Genomic DNA, 24,676 nt, shown 5'->3' with positions numbered 1-24,676 from the left:
TCAAAACAAGTTTAGCGCACTTATGGGGCGAAGGAGAGGTGAGATGGTATGAGACAGCTTTTCTGAAGCACAGAAAGAACTGTGTTGCTCAGAACACGTTTATCATGATAACAGGAAATGCAGCTTTCTAGAGCACATGATAGGTCTACTCTATAAAGTGAGTCATTCATTACAGCTAATACACCTCAGTCAGTCTAAAAGCACTTAAGAACCGCCACACTCACTACCTCACTACCACCTTGAAATGTTAAATATGTGGTTATTTAATCACTTTGGCATATGACCAAGAAGAAACGCTGTGTCAGTCTTCAGGTCAGAGAAACATGAGCACACCGTTCATAAACAAATGGAGGGAATCAAATGAGCTGCGTTTAGCTCCCAAGCAATCATTCGCAGCTTGAGGATCAAGATAGTTATTCAGTTCTAGAATGTTAGGGTTGGCGAAAGCTGTGGAAAAAATACCTATAATATCCGCACCACGTTTATTTTAAATATCTAGAATTGAATTGAACATTCCTTTGGCTCTTGAAAGTGAAGATGTGTTGGTTACTAGATTTATTTTTCCTCTGGGCGGCCAGGCCAGAGATTTACATAATCTGTTCTCTCATTTCTTGTTGATGAGCACACTGGGGCACACAACAGAGCAGAGAAAACAAACAGGCTGTCGGTTCAACTCCAGTTAGAGACAGAGGAACAGTAGAGGAACGGCGTATAACACATATAGTTAATCTAGCCTCTATCAGAAATCAGCAGTACTGTACCCCAGCCAAGAAACACTCCGGAACTCCGTTAGTTCTTCAGGCTAGTCAGGCTCTGAGCAGTATTCAAGGCCTAGGCTACAGATTTCACTGCTGCAGTCAGCAGTTGAAAGAGTCAGTGCAAAGGGGAAAGTATGCCACAGTATATTGCTACCTTACAGTCTAATAAAGATGCATAAATTGAAGAATAATCTGAAATGTGCAAAGTATATTGCGCCTATTCATTATCTTTTGATTGATGATGATTTTAAACCAACTAGTTTCAACTTCAGCCATCATACGTGTGTTTCATATAGATGAGTTGAAATGACCATGACAAGCCAACGCCTCAACACTCCAGATAGATAGTGTATCTTCCTGTGATCGATTCTCTGGACTAAACAGATGCAGATAGGTCGAATAATAATAAGCAGCATCAAATCTTCACACGTCTTGCCTCCATACCGTCTCATTTTAGATAAGTCAATTATCACATCAATATTAATCACACAGTGCGGTGTGTGTAGTGTTGCAAATCTCTGCTCATAATAATTAGAAACCAGAAATCCATCAGAGGGCCTAATTAACATGCATCAGGATTGCTGTCGGATTAAAGTCTTATTAAAAGAGTTATGATGCAATATAAAAACATCTCCATTCATGATCAGCTTATTGACTTACTAAGTAGAGAATGAAGAAGACAACAGAAATCCTACATCAGGTCTGTGTTCGTTAAGCCTTTAGTGGTCCTTGCGCTACTAACCAGTTTGCTGCTATGAACCCACAACAGGGTGTCAACGTGACCTWTCCATGGAGTCCAAGGATCATCTGAACCCAGTTGTAAGAACAGTCAAGTCCCTCCTACATGTTGAGGACACATGTCGCTGTGAGTGTCTATAGGGGTGGCGTGAAGGACCTTTCCCATTGTGTTGAAACAAACAACAACAGCAGGAGAGCAAGGCCTCGTAATGACCTATCCTCCTCTCTTCCCACGGGATGGGAGACGTCAGGGAGAAGACAGAGAGGGTTCTGGGATTGCTGATGAAGCACATGCCGACCGGCGAGCACTCCCTCGCCCTCTCCTACAGGAGAAACGCTGTGTGTTAGATGGATTCTCAGTCACGCCTCGCCGTCATACAGTGTCAGCGGACAAACAACCTCCCGTGACTGTGCGCACACACACACACACACACACACACTCCTGGGGTCTATGTGCAGTACTCATCCATCACAAGACATTGCAGGGACTTGAGGGTTTGAATTCTGCGACGCTTAGCGGCTGTAGAAACAACAGCAAGACCTTCCTACTCTGGAGACACTGCACTATAGACACTATAGACACTATAGACACTTCACTCATCACAGGAATGAGACTATTGGATCAGTACTTAGAAACTGTGACGTCTGTTTTTGGATATCTACATCAAATTGTCCTTCACACACATTATAGGTCTACAGCAATTGTAAGGACAAGTGTGAGACCAAGAGAAGGAGAGGGCCAGCAATAGCTTTTTATTGGATTGGTAAAATGAAACCAATAACATTGAGGTTTTTCCACTGCGTTAAATCCTTCTGCTCCAGTTTGCTGCTCTACATGAAGTAATAGACAGGCGGAACAGGGTCAGGCATTCCAGAAATAAGACCTTCAAAGTTAATGGGGGGTAGGAACTCTAAATTAGATTCTTAAAAAGTGGTCAGGGTTTATTGCTTCAGGGGGAACAAATAGCGACTACTGAGTGTTTTTTAATAAAGTCTTCAAAGAAAGAAAAACATCAAGAGTGAAATATTACTTGACACCCTGCATCAGGGCTGGGTTTAATGTCATCCTTAACTGCCCTCTGTGGTGGAAGTTCTCTGAGGGGAGCGAGGTGCTGCACTGGGATTCCAAACTTCCTGGATTTACTGGCCCTCATTATGGTAGAAAGTACTTAATAAAAAAYAAAATGATTTAACTAGGCAAGTCAGTTAAGAGCAAATTCTTATTTACAATGACGGCCTACCCCTGCCAAACCCTAACGATGCTGTGCCAATTGTGCGCCACTCTATGGGACTCCCAATCACGGCCGGTTGTGATACAGCCTGGAATCGAACCAAGGTCTGTAGTGACGCCTCTAGCACTGAGATGCAGAGCCTTAGAGCGCTGCGCCACTCGAAGTGGTCTGCACGCAACTGATTTCTTCATCCCACGCTCAGCTTTTCATACCYCACCAGCCCGCTCCCGCTGGCTTTCTGTCCGACTCCCASCAGCTCCCGGAAGAACTGGTCACAATATTATCTTAGGCATATGTAACGAAGCTCAKTTGCCAGCCATGGTCCCAGCAATTTTGAACCCTATAGGCAATATAAGAGCTGTTCAATTACCAGCAATTCTCACATGGCCSATTATATTAGGCTATAGGTATTACTGTGATACATCAGCCAATAGGATAGATGTAGTTGGAAGAGCGCAGAGTGGGTGAGAGAGCGGACACTTTCTCTCAAGCTACATTTAGCATATAGCCTACCTTTTAGGAGTGGGGCGATTTTCAGACGAAGACAAATATAGATGATCAATATTTATTTCCAGGCAATTTAGTAAACTTTAGCCTAAATCATATTTAGGAAGTTCATTTCCTTGGAAAGACAACTGCCACCTGACTCTGCGCCCATGCATAGGCGGCCTACTCCATTTCATTGAGACCACAAATACTGTATTAGCACACTTGATGTTGATCACGCCCAACTAGGAGAGGAGGTAGGCTACTGAGTGTGTGAATAACATGACAAAGAGGTGCTTTTAATACAATAGGTATGCCTAGGATAACACATACTAGCCTAAGCAGAAAGAACAAACAATCTGCGGGACAACAAAATATTTTTTCATCCCAAAGTCGTCTGACCGTCRGCAGCACGAAAAATGCAGACTGCACCGTAATGATCTCTGTCAGGGCCCACAAGTCCCGCAGGATGGAGGTTCTGTTGGAGGTTCTGCGCACCAAGGGGCCCACTGTGGCCTGCGTGTTTATGTCTGACCACCATGCTCCACAGCTCTGTCTCAATCACTACATGGTCCTGACCAGAAACACGTCACAGAGGGACTAAACGGCTGAGTCCAGTCACTATCTAACTCAGRAAAAAAATAAACGTCCCTTTTTCAGGACCCTGTCTTTCAAAGATAATTTGTAGAAATCCAACTAACTTCACAGATCACATCTGAACATCACACCTGCGGGACAGGTACGGTATGGCAACAACAAGTGCCCGAGTTACACCAGGAACGCACAATCCCTCCATCAGTGCTCAGACTGTCCGCAATAGGCTGAGAGAGGCTGGACTGAGGGCTTGTAGGCCTGTTGTAAGGCAGGTCCTCACCAGACATCAGCGGCAACAATGTCGCCTATGGCGCAAACCCACCGTCGCTGGACCAGACAAGACTGGCAAAAAATGCTCTTCACTGACGAGTCGCGGTTTTGTCTCACCAGGGGTGATGGTCGGAATCGCGTTTATCGTCGAAGGAATGAGCGTTACACCGATGCCTGTACTCTGGAGTGGGATCGATTTGGAGGTGGAGGGTTCGTCATGGTCTGGGGCGGTGTGTCACAGCATCATCGGACTGAGCTTGTTGTCTTTGCAGGCAATCTCAACGCTGTGCGTTACAGGGAAGACATCCTCCTCCCTCATGTGGTACCCTTCCTGCAGGCTCATCCTGACATGACCCTCCAGCATGACAATGCCACCAGCCATACTGCTCATTCTGTGCGTGATTTCCTGCAAGACATGTCAGTGTTCTGCCATGGCCAGCGAAGAGCCTGGTTCTCAATCCCATTGAGCACGTCTGGGACCTGGGTGAGGGCTAGGGCCATTCCCCCCAGAAATGTCCAGGAACTTGTAGGTGCCTTGGTGGAAGAGTGGGGTAACATCTCACAGCAAGAACTGGCAAATCTGGTGCAGTCCATGAGGAAGAGATGCAGTGCAGTACTTAATGCAGCTGGTGGCCACACCAGATACTGACTGTTACTTTTGATTTTGACCCCCTCTTTGTTCAGGGACACAATTTTCCATTTCTGTTAGTCACATGTCTGTGAAACTTGTTCAGTTTATGGTCTCGGTTGCTGAATCTTGTTATGTTAATACAAATATTTACACATGTTAAGTTTGCTGAAAATAAACACAGTTGACACAACTCTCTAGAGACTGCAGGAGCGGTAGAGATACTCTTAATGATCGGCTATGAAAAGCCAACTGACATTTACTCCTGAGGTGCTGACTTGCTGCACCCTCGACAACTACTGTGATTATTATTATTTGACCATGCTGGTAATTTATGAACATTTGAACATCTTGGCCATGTTCTGTTATAATCTCCACCCGGCACAGCCAGAAGAGGACTGGCCACCCCTCATAGCCTGGTTCATCTCTAGGTTTCTTCCTAGGTTTTGGCCTTTCTAGGGAGTTTTTCCTAGCCACGTGCTTCTACACCTGCATTGCTTGCTGTTTYGGGTTTTAGGCTGGGTTTCTGTACAGCACTTTGAGATATCAGCTGATGTAAGAAGGGCTATATAAATACATTTGATTTGATTTGATTTGACAGTGAGAGGACGTTTCCTTTTTTGCTGAGTTCATAATGCTTCTGGGATAGTAAGATAATCCAAATAAACAGGGATACTAGACCCAGAACAAAAATATGCTTTTAGAGTTAACCGGCCAACCAACAATGCCTCTATTCTCCACTCGTCTGACCTGTCCTACACTGCTCCATCTCTCCATTGGCCTCTCCTGAGACAGGAGTATATAACAGGATCTGCCACTGCAGAAAAGGCCCCTGGTCCACAGTGCCTCTGGATGTAGACAATGCCTCAGTGGACTACACTAGTACTGCACTCAGCCATCTCCACAAACACTCTTCCTGCATGGCAATGAGGCCCTGAGAGACAGCACTGATGTTCTGGGATGCAAACAGACTGGATCCTATAGTGACCATCCCCAACTAATGGACTGGCAGAAGTGCTCTGTGTGCAAGTTTATCCACTAACACCATTACAGTGAAATCTACTAAATCCTAACAGTCTGATGCACTGAGAGAGAGATACTCCCAGACATGTAGAGTTAACTCTGATAGGACACACGCAGGATCAATCAGACCAAGCTAACCATCTGTTCAGTCCCAACCCAGGCAGTATAATATACCTCTACTAAAACCTATTCACCCTCAATGCTGAAAACAGKCCATCAGGGCAAGTCTATTTCAGGGAAACCACTCTAAGGGAAACCCATATGTTTGTAATGAGAATAACAGGCGACAGAGAGGGAAAACAAGAGTTTCAGTTCCCGCTGACATAACTGAATTTAGAGGGGAATTCAGTTAAAAACCCAGGAGATGGGTTTGGGCAAGGGTCAGCTGCATTGTGTATGCTAGAAACACACACAGAGGGCTACCAAATACCAAACAAACACCAAACAGACAACAATCAGCGRCAACACTAATCCAATCGGAGAGGTGTAGTCTGGTACCGTTGGAAACAATTCAGCAGCACCTGGTGTTTTGTTTCTCTAAATATGTATCCTATTTTTCCTAAGAACAGGCCATCCACTCATTTTCCACATAAATGTTCCCTTCATTAAATACAGATGTGTATCTCTGGCTGCCTGGCCAGATCATAGCATACAGAGAAAAAGCAGTAAGCCAATCAGAGAGAGGAGAGGAATACAGGAGGCTGTTAGGTTTCCTCTCTGGCATGGATCTATGTTGCTGTTATTGTCTGTTGACTCTATAGCTAACCATGGGCTTTACTCTTGGACAAACACACTGACAGATGTATGTTTTTGAGAGTTTGGCTSTAGCAGTCCAGTCACGGCTGTGATGTGACGGTGACTAGTGGAGCAACAGAGCTCTCCAATCTGTTTCCAATTACAGAGCTGGATCATTCCTGAGAGACACTGAGAGAAGCAAGATGGCTGCCAGGCTACTCTCCAAATGAAACACGTCAGAGACGGAATAACGTAAAGAACTCTAGAGCCATCCGATCAGCGCAGGGTTCAGCCACGTGAAATCCTGGTCCCACTTCAAATAAACGACAACTACTAAAGTATTTCTATTGCATTCAGAAAGTCTTCTCAAGCACTACATACTTCTCAAATCATCTAGTCCTGTGCTGTCCCCACTGACTCACCTGATGGTCCTGTATTTTGCGTCCCACCACCCGGAAGGCGTTGTTGCCCGTGTGGTGGTATATGTGCACTCTGCTGAAGCCAGTGGAGCCGCCGGCTGGAACCCATTTCTTATTGGCATCATCATACACCATGACAGCGGCCCGTGCCTGACAGATACTCTGTTCACTGCAGAGAGGAGAGAGAAACAGGGGGACACACATTAAACAGCAGTACACAAGGGGACATTGGTTTCTACCCCAAACAGTTGATTAGAGTTAATCAAGCCTGGCCAGTACAGCAACATTTGTGGTCTCCTGAAAGTCAGGAACTGGAAGAGTGGCTGTCTGAGAGGATAATGGTATTGGAGGAGTCYTTTACGTGATGGGATCTGACATGATTAAAAGGAGAATGGTCTAAGGGGGTGTCAACTATCCATTAACTTCTTATGGCTGGTGGCAGTATTGAGTAGCTTGGATGAATAAGGTGCCCAAAGTAAACTGCCTGCTACTCAGGCCCAGTTGCTAATATATGTATCATATATATATATGTATATATATCCTACCTATCAGTAGGTTTGGATAGAAAACACTCTGAAGTTTCTAAAACTGTTTGAATGATGTCTGTGAGTATAACAGAACTCATATGACAGGCAAAAACCTGAGAAAAAAATCCAACCAGGAAGTGGGAAATCTGAGGTTTGTAGGTTTGCCTATCCAATATACAGTGTCTATGGGGTCATATTGCACTTCCTAAGGCTTCCACTAGATGTCTTTAGAACCTTGTTTGAGGATTCTACTGTGAAGTGGGGGCTAATGAGAGCTGAATGAGTCAGGGCTCTGCCAGAGTGGCATGAGCTGATCACGCGTGCTCACGTGAGAGTTAGCTCTGTTCCATTGCATTTCTACAGACAAAGGAATTCTCCGGTMGAAACAATATTGAAGATTTATGATAAAAACATCCTAAAGATTGATTCTATACTTCGTTTGACATATTTCTACGAACTGTAATATGACTTTTCGCCTGGACCTGCCCGCGCGTCGTGAGTTTGGATTGTGTACTAAACACGCAAACAAAAAGGAGGTATTTGGACATAAATGATGGACTTTATCGAACAAATCAAACATTTATTGTGGAACTGGGATTCCTGGGAGTGCATTCTGATGCAGATCATCAAAGGTAAGTGAATATTTATAATGTTATTTCTGACTTCTGTTGACTCCACAACATGGCGGATATCTGTATGGCGTGTTTTGMTSTCTGAGCGCTGTACTCAGATTATWGCATGGTGTGCTTTTTCCMTKAAGTTMTTTTGAAATCTGACACAGCGGTTGCATTAAGGAGAAGTGGATCTAAAATTCCATGCATAACAGTTGTATCTTTTATCAATATTTATTATGAGTATTTCTGTAAATTGATGTMGCTCTCTGCAAAATCACCGGATGTTTTGGAACTACTGAACATAACGCGCCACTGTAAACTGAGATTTTTGGATATAAATATGAACTTTATCAAACAAAACATACATGCATTGTGTAACATGAAGTCCTATGAGTGTCATCTGATGAAGATCATCAAAGATAAGTGATTAATTTTATCCTATTTCTGCTTTTTGTGACTCCTCTCTTTGGCTGGAAAAATGGCTGTGTTTTTCTGTGACTAGGTACTGACCTAACATAATCGTTCGGTGTGCTTTCGTCGTAAAGCCTTTTTGAAATCGGACACTGTGGTGGGATTAACAACAAGTTTATCTTTAAAACGGTGTGAAATACTTGTATGTTTGAGGAATTTCAATTATGAGATATCTGTTGTTTGAATTTGGCGCCCTGCACTTTCACTGGCTGTTGTCAAATCGATTCCGTTAACGGGATCTTAGCCGATCTCAGCCATAAGAGGTTTTTAAGATACACTACATGACCAAAAGTYTGTGGACACCTGCTRGTCAAATATCTCATTCTAAAATCATGGGCATTAATATGGATTTGGTCTCCCCTTTGCTGCTATAACAGCCTCCACTCTTCTGGGAAGGCTTTCCACTAGAAGTTGGAATATTCCTTCGGGGACTTGCTTCCATTCAGCCACAAGAGCATTAGTGAGGTCGGGCACTGATGTTGGGCGATTAGGCCTGGCTCGCAGTCGGCGTTACAATTCATCCCGAAGGTGTTACATGGGGTTGAGGTCAGGGCTTTGTGCAGACCAGTCAAGTTCTTCCACACAGATCGACAAACCATTTCTGTACGGACCTCGCTTTGTGCACGGGGGCATTGTCATGCTGAAACATGAAAGTGCCTTCCCCAAAGTTGGAAATACAGAATCGTCTAGAATGTCATTGTATGCTGTAGCGTTAAGATTTCCCTTCACTGGAACTAAGGGGCTTAACCAGAACCATGAAAAACAGCCCCAGGCCATTATTTCTCCTCCATCAGACTTTATAGTTGGTAGTTGACACTATGTATTGGGACAGGTAGTGTTCTCCTGGCATCRGCTACACCCAGATTAGTCCATCCGACTGCCAGATGGTGAAGCGTGATTCATCACTCCAGAGAACGCGTTTCTACTGCTCCAGAGTCCAATAGCGGCGAGCTTTACACCACTCCAACCGACGCTTGGCATTGCACATGGTGATTTTAGGCTGCTCGGCCATTACAACCCATTTCATGAAGCTCCCGACAAACAGTTCCTGTGCAGACATTGCTTCCAAAGGTAGTTTGGTAGTGAGTGTTGCAACCGAGGASAGTCAATTTTTACACGTTTCAGCAGTCACGTTCTGTGAGCTTGTGAGCCGCTGTTGCTCCTAGACGTTTTCACTTCACAATAACAACAGCACTTACAGTTGACCGGGGAAGCTCTAGCAGGGCAGAAATTTGGAAAGGTGACATCATATGACAGTGTCACGTTTTAAGTCCCTGAGCTCTTCAGTAAGACCATTCTACTGCCAATGTTTGTCTATGGAGATCGCATGGCTATGTGCTCGATTTTATACACCCGTCAGCAACAGCTGTGGCTGAAATAGCCGAATCCACTAATTTGAAGGGGTGTCCACATACTTTTGTATATATATAGAGCATATCAGGGTGAGTGTGCAATATACATGGACAGTTCACCTGCAGAAGGGAAACCATTCAGCCTAGGCCTAGTATTTAACAGTCTTGGTAACTACACACACCACCACACTCCTGCATCACCACAAGGGCTCTGGTCACAACTAATGCACTATATAGGCTGTAGTAGTGGGTGTCATTTGAGACTTGGCCAACTCTGTTACCGACCAGCAGAACAAAACAATTAGGCCAAGGCCCTGTCAGGCAGTAAATTATTCACCAACATCCTTCACCCTCCCTCCCACTCCATAGCAACTACTCCAACAGGAGGAGACAGACAGGAGAGAGAGGGGCAGAATGTGAAGAGAGAGAGGCAAAGAGAAAGAAAGACGGAGCAGAAAAATTGTGAGAGAGAGCGAAAAAGAGAGAGGGTAGAGGCCCTGGGGAAGGGAATAGAAGAGAGCCATGGGATAGTGTGTGTGTGTGTGTGTGTGTGTGTGTGTGTGTGTGTGTGTGTGCGTGCGTGCGTGCGAGTGAGTACCGCCACATAACCTCTCTCAGGTGAGTGTGTGTCAGCAGGGGAGAAGGGAGTGTTGTTCAACAACATTAAACCATGCAGGGGAAAGCCTGTTTTCCACTTCCGTCTTTGAAAGAGGCTTGAAACATGCATCTCCCCTCCACAGCGTTGATACATCAGACTCAATTTCATCTGGCGGTCGTTTCCTGATTATTGATCTCTAGTCAGACCGGGGATGGCAGAGAAACCTGAGACTTTTGTGGAATTGCTCTCGAAGGTAGAAAACAAGAGAATAAGACCGGAATTGCAAAGCTGGCTAAACACGAACAGGCCCTAGGCCTAGAGGGAGGCGCAGAGCACCCAGACTTGATGTGGGAAGCGGATGCTATGGAATGGAAGAACAGTGGAGGGTCTCTTACTCAGCAGTACCTTTGTCATCTCACTCCCTCTGCAAGGGAGAACCCAACCCACGCCTCACTGTCAGCACCCATCAGCATACAGCAGTATAACAAATGAACTATGCCCTGCCAAACAGACAGAGCCATGAAGGTCAACAGCCTCTCTCTTCAAAGGAAAACAACCATGAACACAAAGCAACCTCTTGCTCACTGAGACAAGCATCACTCCATCTACGACATGATGACCCATGAAAGCAGGGTAGGCATAATAACAGCTATGGTTACTGGCTATACATTAAAAGGTAATTGCAACAAGCAAATTGCTTTGTCAACAACAGGGAACCTGAGTCTCAGCACAAATTACTCTTTAAGACCACTCACAAATGTTTTGTTTTTTATCGAAAAAACAGCATTGTAACTAAAGCGCATTATATTCGTGGCGGCGCTAGAAGATGACCTATGCTCTTTCATCCGAGAAAATTATCATTCCATTTTTGCTTTCCATTAGCTACCGTATGACTATCTTCAGACCTGAATTGCTTTAGCCAGGCAGAGGCAGTTCTATATCTGCCTGGCTGCTGTAGTCTGTCTGTAGTGACAGAGCACTAATGACCTGCCAAGAGACCTGAACCCACTTATCCCAATACACAGCTAGCTTCCTAGTCTCACACACACACAAGACAGTCATCTTCCCAGTGTGAACACACCTGACACTACACCTTAACATGCTCCTAATTGACTCCAATAGAAACCCTACAGTCTTTAGTAGAAAAGAACTGGTGAATAACACATACCGGTGACATGGAATAGTAAAAGACATGGTCAAAATCAGTTCTATTCTCACGTCGACCACGAACTAGGGCATAATATACAATGCAAATGAATGGAGAAGAACAATGGAAATAAAACACTCATTTATTCATGGGCTACTGCTCTACTCAGTACTCAAATACATTTGATAACCAAGCACATATTACAAGATTCCCTTGTTCCACATTTCCACCGGTTTCCTTGTTTCACGGGACTCTTGTAGGAGACGTGTAATGAAGTATAGTGCTCTCGTCTAAACCACCAGAGAGAATCTGGAACCTAACTAAGGCCTTTGGCTCTGATCCACCACCACTTTCCAACTGAAACCCAGAGGAATCCAACCCCAAACCAAGGCAGGGGGAACATGCCTTCTAGTGCATTCTCAGCCCGAGTGAGCTTGAGGAAGCAACATGGCATTGTTGGTGGACTGCCCTTCCCCATAAAAATCAGCGGTCTGATCAGAGGTTGCTCATTACCCCTTCATTTTCACTTCTTTAGCCTCAAAATCTGCACAGTCATCTAAGCAATGGCTGCCATTGGCTGACCACCCTCCCAAACACATATGGGTTGAGTAATGCGTGTTAGTGTACCACGGCTTACTGTTGTCATAACACAGAGACCCCAAAAGGCTCTTCGCATCACTGTGAAGCTAATGGGAATCAGAAGAATGGCTGTAAAGCAAATGTAAAGGAAAGAAGCTAGCTTCTCAATGGGGGTTGTTGTGGAGTCCTGCCTACCTAGTAGATGTGTAGCTAGCTGTGTAGGAAAACAAAGTGAAAGGACAGTGGTCTCTCTCTCTCTCTTCTGCTCTTCTCTCTCTTCTCTCTCTCTTCTCTCTCTCTCTCTTCTCTCCTCTCTCATCTTCTCTCTCCTCTCTCTCTCTCTCTCTCTCTCTCTCCTCTCTCTCTCTCTCTCTTCCTCCTCTCGTCTCTCTCTTTCTCTCTCTATTTCCTTTCTCTCTCTCTTACCTCTGCTCTCCTCTCTCTCTTCTCTCTCCTCTCTCTCTCTCTCTCTCATCTCTCTCTCTCTTCTCTCTCTCTCTTCTCTCTCTGTCTCTCTCTCTCTCTCTCTCTCTCTCTCTCTCTCTCTCTCTCTCTCTCTCTCTCTCTCTCTCTCTCTCTCTCATCTCTCTCTCTCTCTCTCTCTCTCTCTCTCTCTCTCTCTCTCTCTCGATTGCCTTAATGCATAAGTTAGCTAGACCCAGACTCCCTCATTATTTAGTCATAACCACCACTGCTTCTGAAGCTAAGCAGGGTTTGGTCTGGTCAGTCCCTTTTTTTGAGACCAAGTGCTGCTGGAAGTTAGTGTTGGTAGGTCAGTAGGAGGCACTCATTTCCTCTGGTTACTAAACAAAGATCCCATGCCCCAGGCAGTGATTGGGGGACACTGCTCTGCTTGATAGGGTTGCCGTTCTTTCGGATGGGACGTAAACGGGTGTCCTGACTACTCTGAGGTCATTAAAGATCCCATGGCACTTATCGTAAGAGTAGGGGTGTTAACCCCGGTGTCCTGGCTAAATTCCCAATCTGGCCCTCAACCATCACGGTCACCTAATAATCCCCAGTTTACAATTGGCTCATTCATCCCCCTCCTCTCCCCTGTAACTATTCCCCAGGTCGTTGCTGCAAATGAGAACGTGTTCTCAGTCAACTTACCTGGTAAAATAACGGTAAAAAAAATAAAAATAAGAATAAATAGTCCTGATCCCATTCAGAGCCTCTCTTCTCCCCATTAGTTCCTCTCAGTCTGCTCTCAGTACACCTATACAGCTGCCTCTGGGCTCTCTTCAGGCTCTCTGAAGGACAAGGTAGTAGAGTACTCCACTCTGAGTACCACTAACAGCATCCCCTTATACACAGTAAAAAAAAAAAACACACACACACACACACACACACACACACACACACACAAGTACAGTGCAGTACAGGACACACACACCACAGGACACACACATTTAGACGTGTATAAACACACATGAAGCTGTACCGTTGAGCTGGTGGAATTGGAACAGGTATAGCAGAGGGTTTCTATCCCTTCATTAATGCTAATGTCTCTCTATCAAAATATAACATCAAAGGGCTTGGCTGTGAGAGAGCAGGCAGCTAGCGCCTCTTGACGTCAGAGCCAGCAGAGCTGTGAGAAGCGCTCCAGGGACTAGCTAGGCCTGCTTATGCAATACAGCGCCTGCCTTCTATACCCCTACCAAAGAATATATGGCAAATGGATCACCGCTCTGATTGTTATTGCTAAGAACAGGAAAGCAAATCCTTTTTGAAGGAACACTCCAATATTTAGGTTTGTAAAAGGCTCCAAATCATTATTTTCTTCAACACAGTCGAATGAACAGAACCCATGGAGGTTCGTCAGCAGACAYACATCACTTCCTCCACCGCTTCCTCTGTCCCCTGTAGGCGCAACACCAAAGAGAGGCCTTGGTCGACGGCTGTGTATTTTCCACATGGCCACAGAGAGAGCAGAGGAAATCCTGATCTGTAAAATTGTGTACTTGCATGCAGTGGTTAGGATTTAACAAACAGGAATGTTGGCATAGGTATCTGTCCGCAGTTAATGCCATGGCTATTGTTGGCTTTAATAAGAGGCTGAACTAGGCTCTACACTCATAGTCTGGGCAGAGGCCAGTTTCCAAGCTGAAAAAGAGGACAAACCCTGTAAAATCTAAACAAAACAAAGTAAGACAAAGAAACACGAAGGACAGTGTTTTTCCCCCACAACTAATGTTGAGGCTCTGAGTAGATTTCGATAGAACATGTTTGTTTTGGGCTTTGACTCAGCTCTAAGACAGAAGAGAATGGAATTCCCATGGTGTCTGCTCTGACTCACAGAGGATGCTGGGGACCACATCTATGTGGCTCCTGTGGCTGGATGAGAGGACCAGGGTTGAGGGCTGGGTGGCTGTTCATGGAGCAGTGATGGGAGACAGGCGCATCCGGCTCCAACCCATCCACAGAACACTCAACACTGGGGCAGATTTACTGCCCACTGCAGACAGAGATAGCAAGGGCGTAGTAGCATCCATAAATAAACACAGGGAGGCTGTACAACCCGACTAGCCGCTAACTAGAAACAATCAGATAAGTAGTCAAAGTACCTCAGTCATCTAATGAGGGCTCATTTACCTGGAGAGGGTCTAATGAAACACACCAGGGGGATTTATCATCTCCACAGTGAACCAATGTAATATTGATGTGTCAGTTCAGCATTCTGCCTGACGTGATTACATGTAAACCACATGTCAGTGAGGGGAAACAAGAGCCTTCTTCCAGCCAGCCAGTCCATCTGTAAGGCATTAGGGGAAGGAAAAGGATGGAGGGGAGGCCGACAGGCAGTCGTAGACATATTGAGGGTCTGGCTCAAAGTTAGGGCTGAAGACTTCAACTGGACGCAGAAAGTCCAGTAGAGTCTGAATGAGGACTCCTACGGGACACACCGACGCATACAGTGCATTCGGAAAGTATTCAGACTCCTTCCTTTTTCCACATTTTGTTACGTTACAGCCTTATTCTAAAATTGATTAAATTAATTTAATCACACAATACACACAATACCCTGTAATGACAAAGCGAAAAAAGGTTTTTAGAATTGTTTGCAAATTCATTACAAATAAAAACAGAAATACCTTATTTGCATAAGTATTCAGACCCTTTGCTATGAGACTCGAAATTGAGCTCAGGTGCATCCTGTTTCCATTGATCATCCTTGAGATGTTTTTACCTGTGGTAAATTCAATTGATTGGACATGATTTGTAAAGGATTTGTAAAGGCACACACAGTTGACAGTTCATGTCAGAGCAAAAACCAAGCCATGAGTTCGAAGGAATTGTCCATAGAGCTCCGAGACAGGATAGTGTCGAAGCACAGATCTGGGGAAGGGTACCAAAAATTGTCTGCGGCATTGATGGTCCCCAAGAACACAGTGGCCTCCATCATGTTTAAATGGAAGACGTTTGGAACCACCAACACTCTTCCTAGAGCTGGCTGTCCGGCAATCGGGGAACAAGGGCCTTGGTCAGGGAGGTGACCAAGAACCCGTTGGTCACTCTGCCAGAGCTCCAGATTTCCTCTGTGGAGATGGGAGAACCTTCCAGAAGGACAACCATCTCTGCAGCACTCCACCAAATCCGGCCTTTATGGTAGAGCGGCCAGACGGAAGTCACTCCTCAGTAAAAGGCACGACTGAGAAACAAGATTCTCTGGTCTGAGGAAACCTGGCACCATCCCTACGGTGAAGCATGGTGGTGGCAGCATCCCCATACCCATCATGCTGTGGGGATGTTTTTCAGTGGCAGGGACTGGGAGACTAGTCAGGATTGAGGCAAAGATGAACGGAACAAAAAGTACAGAGAGATCCTTAATGAAAACCTGCTCCAGAGCGCTCAGGACCTCAGACTGGGGAAAAGGTTCACCTTTCAACAGGACAATGACCCTAAGCAAACAGCCAAAACAACACAGGAGTGGCTTCGGGACAAGTCTCTGAATGTCCTTGAGTCGCCCAGCCAGAGTCTGTACTTCAACTCGATCTGTCATCGCTGGAGACCTGAAAATAGCTGTGCAGCAACGCTCCCCATCCAACCTGACAGTGCTTGAGAGGATCTGCAGAGAAGAATGGGAGAAACTCTCCAAATACAGGTGTGCCAAGCTTGTAGTGTCATACCCAAGAAGACTCGAGGCAGTAATTGCTGCCAAAGGTGCTTCAACAAAGTACTGAGTAAAGGGTCTGAATACTTATCTAAATGTGATATTTAATTTACACTTAAAAAAAAAATTTGCAAAAAAATCTAAACCTGTTTTTGCATTGCCATTATGGGGTATTGTGTGTAGATTGATGAGGAGAAAAAATGTTAATTCATTTTAGAATAAGGCTGTAATGTAACAAAATGTGGAAAAAGTCTGAACACTTTCCCAATGCACGGTAGATAGTAGACAAACACCACTGGGGCTAGCCTAGAACGCTTTGATCCACCAACGGCTGGTTGCCAAGATATAACCCAGAAAGTGCAAACGCATACACACCGCAGCTGGAGTGTGCAGCAGCACAGCACACCTCCCCACATGGGCATTCAGTGCAACAGAGTGAGAATGCCAGTACAGTACTAGTCCCCACTTTGCCTTACAACCAGCCCCTCTCACCGGCTAGTGTCAATCACACAGGAGTGAGGAGGGGCAGAAGCTCAGAGCTAGCCTGACACCAGAGTACTGCTGGCTAGAGATGGAACAAAACTTTAGCCTTACAACTCATCAAGGGTTGCAGATAGTGAACTGTTCCATTTATAGAGCTCTTCCTTCAACAGATCACAGAATGTGGCGCAATTGTTTGCTCAGCAAACATCCACAGAGGTAGTTTATACACCCCTCCGGTTCACCACTTTAGCCGAAGCCCAGGACGGCTACAAACCTGGAGCAGACAATACTCTAGATTTTTCACACCATATAGTAGAAGAGCAGAAGGGAAGCAGTGAGAAATGCCACTGCTGAAAACTCAGTGATGATTGAGGTGCCAGAAGCCTGCTGGTCCTCAAACTGTTAGAGGCCCATTGTAGGTGGAGGTGTTGCGTTTCAGAGCCTTAACATAATGTTGTGTTTCTATCTGAGATGTACCCCAGTGTTTAACCCAAAAGGCTCAGACTTGTATTTTTCCATCTACGCGGGCCGGCACGCCTGTCTCACTGGACCATGGCTCCGGGTGGACCTGCTCTGACTTGGGCCAATGCCGGGCCACTGGTGCTTTTCAGTGGCATTTACATAACAATGTCTGTGAACTTCAACACCTTCTCACAAAGCAACAGTGTTGATGCAGAGGTTGTTAATTCTGCTCCCCCCAAGTCTTTAGAGTCCCACTCTAGAGCTCACATTGACATAAAACAGTGGTGACACACAGGTGTGGGGTAAGTCTTAGTAAAGTCCCAGTCAGGTGGAGGTGTTCCACTCGGCTAGAAGTAGGACCAACAGAACCTGGCCTCTGCTGAGAAACATATGGGACATTCAATATCAAGGCTAACGCCAGCAGGCTAATCACGGAAACATCGTGCCCTCTCCCTCCGCTTCGGCTTGTATACAACTTAAGACACCCGAGTGACGATGTCATCAATAAGGAATCAATTTGCTTCGCGAAACGGTTTCTCGATAGTCTGCCCCCATCTGTATGTGCTCTAGCAAACATGTCTGGCATGACAACAGTCAGTGGCAGATCGTTATAAGAGTTGGCTAGACAACATAGCGATCTGTAGCCAGGATCGTTTCTAGCAGGAGCATTGGAGCACTTTGTGGTCTTGTTAGCCGTGTATGCACCGTCAGTCCCAGTGTAAGAAAGAAATACCATGAATACACTACATTTTTTGGAACTGACTAAATAATGTAACAGAAATAGAAAGAAAAGCCTTGGTCAGCAGGAGTAGCATTACTCAACAGTAGATTCAGGAGTTTAAGTCCAAGCTGTTGCCTTAAAATGGTTCAAATTTGTACTGACAACTTTGACTGGTCCCTAAAAGACAAGGGTAAGGGGGGGTGGGTGGGTGTGTGTGTGTGTGGTGTGGTGTGTGTGTGTGTGTGTGTGTGTGTGTGTGTGTGTGTGTGTGTGTGTGTGTGTGTGTGTGTGTGTGTGTGTGTGTGTGTGCCTACGCATGTGTGTTGCTCTCCATCCCCTCCACAGCATGTCCGAGTGCAGGGGGAACATTCCCAGTGGAAAGAGAGAGCAGAAAATAAATTCCTTTTCATTCCCATAATATCCCCCTCTGAGTTTTCACTGCACGCCCCTCAATCTCTCCATGTGAAACTAGTAACGAGGAAGACTGGGGGGGGTAGACTATGCGTGATAAATGTCAGTTCCTCATCGTCTAATTGCATGTTGTAGTGAGTCCCCTCCCTCAGCCCTGCTACACTAGTCACAATCCTTCATTGACATTTCCTCCAGTCTTTTAATAGGCTGAGAGAAACTACAGCCACCGCCTTAGCAACACTGTGTGAATGTGGGTGGGTTTTTAATGTGGATCCCTGGCTGCTTCCACATCGCTGTGAGAGTGAGACACTCCTAGACTAAACCATTAATCACTCACTCACTCACTCACTCACTCACTCACTCACTCACTCACTCACTCACTCACTCACTCACTCACTCACTCACTCACTCACTCACTCACACACATACACACATGATAAATATCAGACAGGAGGGACTGACCTATTGCCTTTGTGTGTGTGACGGTGTGTATGTGTGTCACTATGTCCACGGGTGGGGAGGGAGAGTGAAGAATCGAGAGAATGTAAAAAAAAATCTTTACCACGCGAAGCGAGTAAGACTTATGGCCACAGCCTGGACTCTTGTCATTACACAATGCAGTCTGATTATCCTCCACGACAGCCATACACAGGCAGCCCACTCCTCCCCACCACCAACCCAACCCTACCCAACCCAGTACAGCACAGAGGGAGCTGACAGCTTAAAAATACACAACACTCACTGCCATGAGTCATCCATAACACCAGCAGATTTGGTGGGAAGAGAGGGATAGACAAAGATGGAAAGGGAGAGATAGCGAGAGCCAGTGTTCATTCATGCTGCTCACTAGGCAGGACAATGTGAGGCATGATCACTGTAAAAACAGGCGGGCGGGCCCCTTAGGTGATCTCTTCGAGCTGGCATGCTGGGGCCACAGCTCCAGTAGATGGGCTGTGTTGACGAGCCAGGGGAGGCAGCTCTTAGTCGACTGGCACACAGACAGGAACACACTCTAAAAAAGGGACAGTTGGGAGGCGACTGACTGAGCGCTAATACCTTTAAAACGATGACTTTGTGGGCTGTTCACACTAGGGCTCATGCAGTAGTGGCGAGCGCAAAGTACTTGGGCACAATTAACATGTGAAATGTAGCTCAGCTGGAAAACAGGAGGCCTTTGCTTGCTTTCAGGAGATAAGTGGAAATGGGACTCAACTTTATTCTCTTCTGTGAAGCCTCGTTCTGAACATGTGATATTCTCAGTGCATGTGATGGAATCTTCAGGCCAGATGACAAGAGTCAGTACCTTCTCTTGTTCATCTGAGCAAGCTTGTTGAGTGGTACCTCAACACTTACAACACAGAGCAACACTGGATTCTAGTAACTGCGTAAGGCCCAAGGAAGCTAGTCAAATTCAACTGGACCTTTTCAGGGAAAAAACATCATGTGAAGAACACTGAAAACATCCCTGTGGATTCAGTTCCACCCTAATGAAGCCATTCACCATAGGACCCAGAGGAGCAGTAGATTACTGGGGTCCTTCCCTGGTGTGATCAACAGGTAGACACGGCTCTCATTGGCTGTAATTGGTCTGACCTTCGACAGCACCATGCTAACGAGCACCAGAAAGACCCCCTGGGGAGTGGCGGAGGAAACACTGTGTAGTTCTGGGGTTCTAAATACCACAAAGGGACTAGTGGTGAGGCGTGGGAGAGACATCKTAATCCATTGTTGTCATACCAAAACTGTCCTCCTCTGCGTTCACCAGGTGTGAAGGAATCATAACTCAAATCACAAAGCAAAGAACGACCCAAACAGGTTCCACATCAACGGAATGAGACAAAATGATGACAGAGACAATGCAAAGAGAAACATGTCGTCATACAGGAGGTGTTTGAGGGGAAACTTAGTTTGCATGCTGCCACAACCCTCCGGAAGCGTTGACCTTGTGAGCACACTGCTAGCTTGTGTGAGTGACAGCAGCAGCACTGTGTTTGTGAACAGGCCAACGTCATCAGGTGTTTACAGGGTGGCTGGCGGGGCGGTGAGAAAGTAGCAGGTGAGTGCTAACTGGGACCAGTTCCTCTTCTGGAGTTTTTTACTGGATGAGACCTATGCGGCACTGTGAGCTGCCAGTCAGCCAGTCACAGAGAGGGATTCATATGGACGACAGCAATCAATCTCCCATCACCCCCTGGGCTAACAGAGCAGGCCCTGTTGGGCTGGGAACTACTGGTTTTCATTAGGGTTGACTGGCCAAGTTGTTTGTTGTTGTTGTTACTAAACATGGGACTTAGAAAGCTAGACACTTTCCTAACACATCAATCCACAGTGGAACCTTCAAATGAAAGGGAGAGAACGCTGGTGAGGCCTGAAAAATGTTACCTGAAAACATGCCTCAAGTGACATTCCCAAATGTATATGCCTAGTTAAAAACGAGGATTTTGTGTCAGTGCACATTGGACTGACATGTGAATAAACTGATAGAAATATTTGGTGAGGATCCTCCTTTGCTTAACATGATGTTTATGGCTTGCTTAATGTTCCCGGCGGGCCACACGAAGTAGAGTACATTTCCACTGCTCCTTAGGGAGCTATGCAGCAGAATGATACAATGAACAGAGAAACAGCAGCATCTGAGAACCACTCATTGTAACAGTAACAACATCCGCATCAAAAAAGATATCTAACATCATACCAGGGGAATAATGCCACAATAGACATTAACGGCCCAAACTCTTTCTTCACCTATATCTCTGTCATACATCAAGGCTTCATGTGAAGCCACTCCTGTCTAACCCATCAAGATGTGTTCAAGACACCAAAAGCCACCAAGAGGCTCTGCTTGGCTTGAATATSCAACAGTTGCTTTGATGAGGAAGACAAGACTGACAGGCACCAGGCACATTCTGTACTGAGAGACAACCCATCAAAGATCCAACGCAGAGGAGGGATCTAGTACTATATTAGACTATACAGTACAGCAGGCAGGCAGGCTACAGTACCTACCGGTAGATGTCCATTTTGGAAGACAAGCAGCATGATCTTTCATTAAGGATGAAGCTGGAAGCCTTGCGGTGTGTGGAGGTGTGGAGCTGCATGGTTCTCCCCCAGGCCCCCCTCCACCCCCCCCTCCACGCTCCCCAAGACTCAGTGCCCAACGGTCGCTACTGCTGCCAGACGCTCTGTGGTGCAGTCCGTCCCTCCGTCCACCTTCCGCTCTACCACCCTCTCTGATTCATGTTGATGCCCACTTCTTAAAAAGGCATCAGTGAGTCATGATGAAGCCATGGATAGGTGCTGCAAGTCAGCCAGTCAACCAGCCAGTCAGTGATGCTGCTCCATGCTAGTCTAGCGTTGTGATGTGAACGGCTGCTGATGCTGAATCCGGCTTTTCACAGTGGTAGAGGGGTAACCTGGCAACAGGCGCTCTCCTCTCCATCCCTCGCAGGCAGCCAGTTGTTAAGGGAAGATCACGTTTGGAGAAGATGAAATCACTATACACACACACACACACACACACACACTGGGGCGCAGTTCAGCAGAGCTTTCTTCTCCTCCCCCCTCTCTCTCTCTCTCTCTCTCTCTCTCTCTCTCTCTCTATCCCAACCCAGTCTTTCCTCTCTCATCTGCGTCTCCCTCCAGAATATACTCATCATAATAACCAGACAGAATTAGCTGTGTTTCGTAGCGTCTTAACGAGACTGAACCAGGCGTTGTCATGACACGTTTGACAGGAGGAATTCTCCCTTCCTGCAGGTGATAATGATTATAAAACTACAAAGCTAAGGAGGAGCTGTTGTCTGAAAATGAATGCACATGACCAGAATCATCTGTGTTAAAGGCTTATGTAACATGTCTGCATGTAGATTGCTACAGTTATAAAAGAACACTAAGGATAAGGCATTGCTCCTGGGTCGGGAAAACTGGCCTTTCTCTGCACGTCAACACACACCCTTGAGCTAACTTCTCCCACACACAACCTTCAGCCAACAACATTCATCTGGAACAACCACACACACACACACACACACACACACACAACACACACACACACACACACACACACACACACACACACACACACACTTCTCCTCCTGTAGGCCATCATTGTAAATAAGAATTTGTTCTTAACTGACTTGCCTAGTTAAATAAAGGTTACATACTGGCTCCTCCGTGTTTGTTATAAGCAGTCTGTCAGCACGGTGAGATAGGACAGGATTAACCATGTCATAGCACCTACAACAGGGGGGATATTTTTAACCCTGGCTGATAAAACCATAGAATCCTACCACTTGCTCACGTCCCCTTAACAGCTTGAGGTCAAAGTTGTCTTTAACCACAGATTTAGGATCAGTTTACCAGACCCATAATCATAATCTTATTCTAACCATTAGAGGGGTGAAAAATATCTGGCCCTGAATCAGTGGTTTGAAGACAACGTCTACCAACTCCAAAGATTCTACTTCCCCCTTCCATAAGGCCCCAGGAGGTCTGACAGAACAGATGCATTCTGGTCATGGCGTGAGGCGAGGGTGGGCGGCAGAGAGAGGAGGGATTCCAGACCTCACCGCATGTGAAGCGGCTGTTGGTTCGCCATGGGAACGGGAGTGAGTGATAAGTCAGCTGCAGGATAAGGACCCAGTCGGTCACAGGACAGAGCAGGGCTGTCCCAGCAGATGCACAGTCATTAATCAGGACCCCAGTCACCCCTGCACCCATAAACACTGCTGTTAATCTGGGTGTTGATTGGGCATTTCCATTTCCAGAAACATTTCCATACCTCGTCTATGAGACTCATCTCACTATAGATCAGTGGTTCTCAATCCTGGTCCCAGGGACCCAAAGGGGTGCGCATTTTTGTTTTTGCCCTTGCACTACACACCTGATTCAAATTATCAAAGCCTTTTGATAAGTTGATCATTTGAATCAGGTGTGTAGTGCAAGGGAAAAAACAAAGATGTGCACCCCTTTGGGTCCCTGGGACCAGGATTGAGAACCACTGATCTATAGATGACTAAATCACTGAGCAGCACAGAGTGTGTTTACATGCTAAACAAAAAATGACAGTGAATTGTGACAATATTGTCCACCTCGGTTTCTGTTTCCTCATGGGGACAGTATAAAACCCTGGTTGAGAAGAAATACATCTGCCCTGGGAATTCATTTCAAAGATGGATAAAAGCACTCACATGAGAGCTATTGGTCACACGTTCAGCAACCTGCAAAGTCAAGAATTGTCAAAACACTGGTCTCACATTAAGAGCTGTACGGTTCAAATAGGGCCTGCACTCACAAAGGAGTACCAAACATGTACTGACAACAGACACTTTTACTGTCACAGAATGCCAAAAAAAACAGAGCGCAGATGTTCTATAAATGAACCGCAACATGAACCGCAACACACATATGTTTGGTACCCCAACCACCACAGCCATAAACTGACAGCATGAAGTGGTATTCACCTGTGTAATGCCAAGCCCCTAAAGCTAAGCAAGCCAGGCCGACCATATGTGAGAAGGAGTTCTGCCTTCTCCCACCCCTGCCTCCCCTCACTCCCCCACCGCCTCTCGGGAGCACACATGGTGCGAGGGAGGGGGGTGTGAGACTCCTCTGTGCCAACCTCCTGGGTATGTGATGGTATTTTGAGTTTAATGCCACAACAGGTGGCTGGGGCATGCTTGGCAGGTGACTCAGTCAAAGCCATATATCTCTCTACAGCCGAGAAAGAAAGAGAGAGCGAGAGAGAGAAGAGATAGTGAAGAATAGGAATAGAGAGAGATAGTAAGAGAAAGGGGGGGAAAAGGAGGGAGATGTAGAGAGAGATAAGACCACTCAAGGAGGCATGAATGATTCAGTTCTTCACTTCTAGAGCCTGGAGCTAAGATGCCAGACCGAGAGAGAGAGAGAGAGAGAGAGAGAGAGAGCGAAAGAAAGAAAGAAAGAAAGAAAGAAAGAAAGAAAGAAAGAAAGAAAGAAAGAGGCGAGAGACTGAGGTGAGAGAGAGAGAGAGAGAAGCGAACGAGAACAGGAAGAGAGAGGAAGAGAGAGAAAGAGCGAAAGAAAGACAGAGGCAAAAAAAAGTGTCGAGAGAGATAAGACCACTATCAAGGAGGCATGAATGATTCAGTTTTTCACTTCTACAGCCTGCAGCTAAGACGCAGCCACAATGCCAGACAGTCAGAAGAGCTGAAATTGAACATTATATTCACCTTGGGATTCAGGGCCTGAAACAGTGATGGAGTATTAAGATGTTCCTCCTTCCTTGACCTTACAAGAGRCACGAAGAAGATGGTTTTCCTCACTAAAAGCGCAAA

General features: G+C 45.9%; 1 protein-coding gene across 1 annotated transcript in view; it reads right to left on the bottom strand.

Moving 5' to 3' along the window:
- Positions 1 to 24,676, bottom strand: part of LOC111972906 (protein enabled homolog) — a 100,116-nt gene that overhangs the window by 66,647 nt on the left and 8,793 nt on the right. Inside the window, exon 2 of the mRNA XM_070446764.1 lies at positions 6,887 to 7,052. Within this exon, the coding sequence (XP_070302865.1) occupies positions 6,887 to 7,052 (166 nt within the window). The remainder of the gene's footprint in view (positions 1 to 6,886; positions 7,053 to 24,676) is intronic.

This window comes from Salvelinus sp. IW2-2015, linkage group LG14 (assembly GCF_002910315.2).
Source record: "Salvelinus sp. IW2-2015 linkage group LG14, ASM291031v2, whole genome shotgun sequence".
In the NCBI taxonomy this organism is placed as follows: Eukaryota; Metazoa; Chordata; class Actinopteri; order Salmoniformes; family Salmonidae; genus Salvelinus; species Salvelinus sp. IW2-2015.
This window is presented reverse-complemented; position numbering and strand designations above follow the sequence as displayed.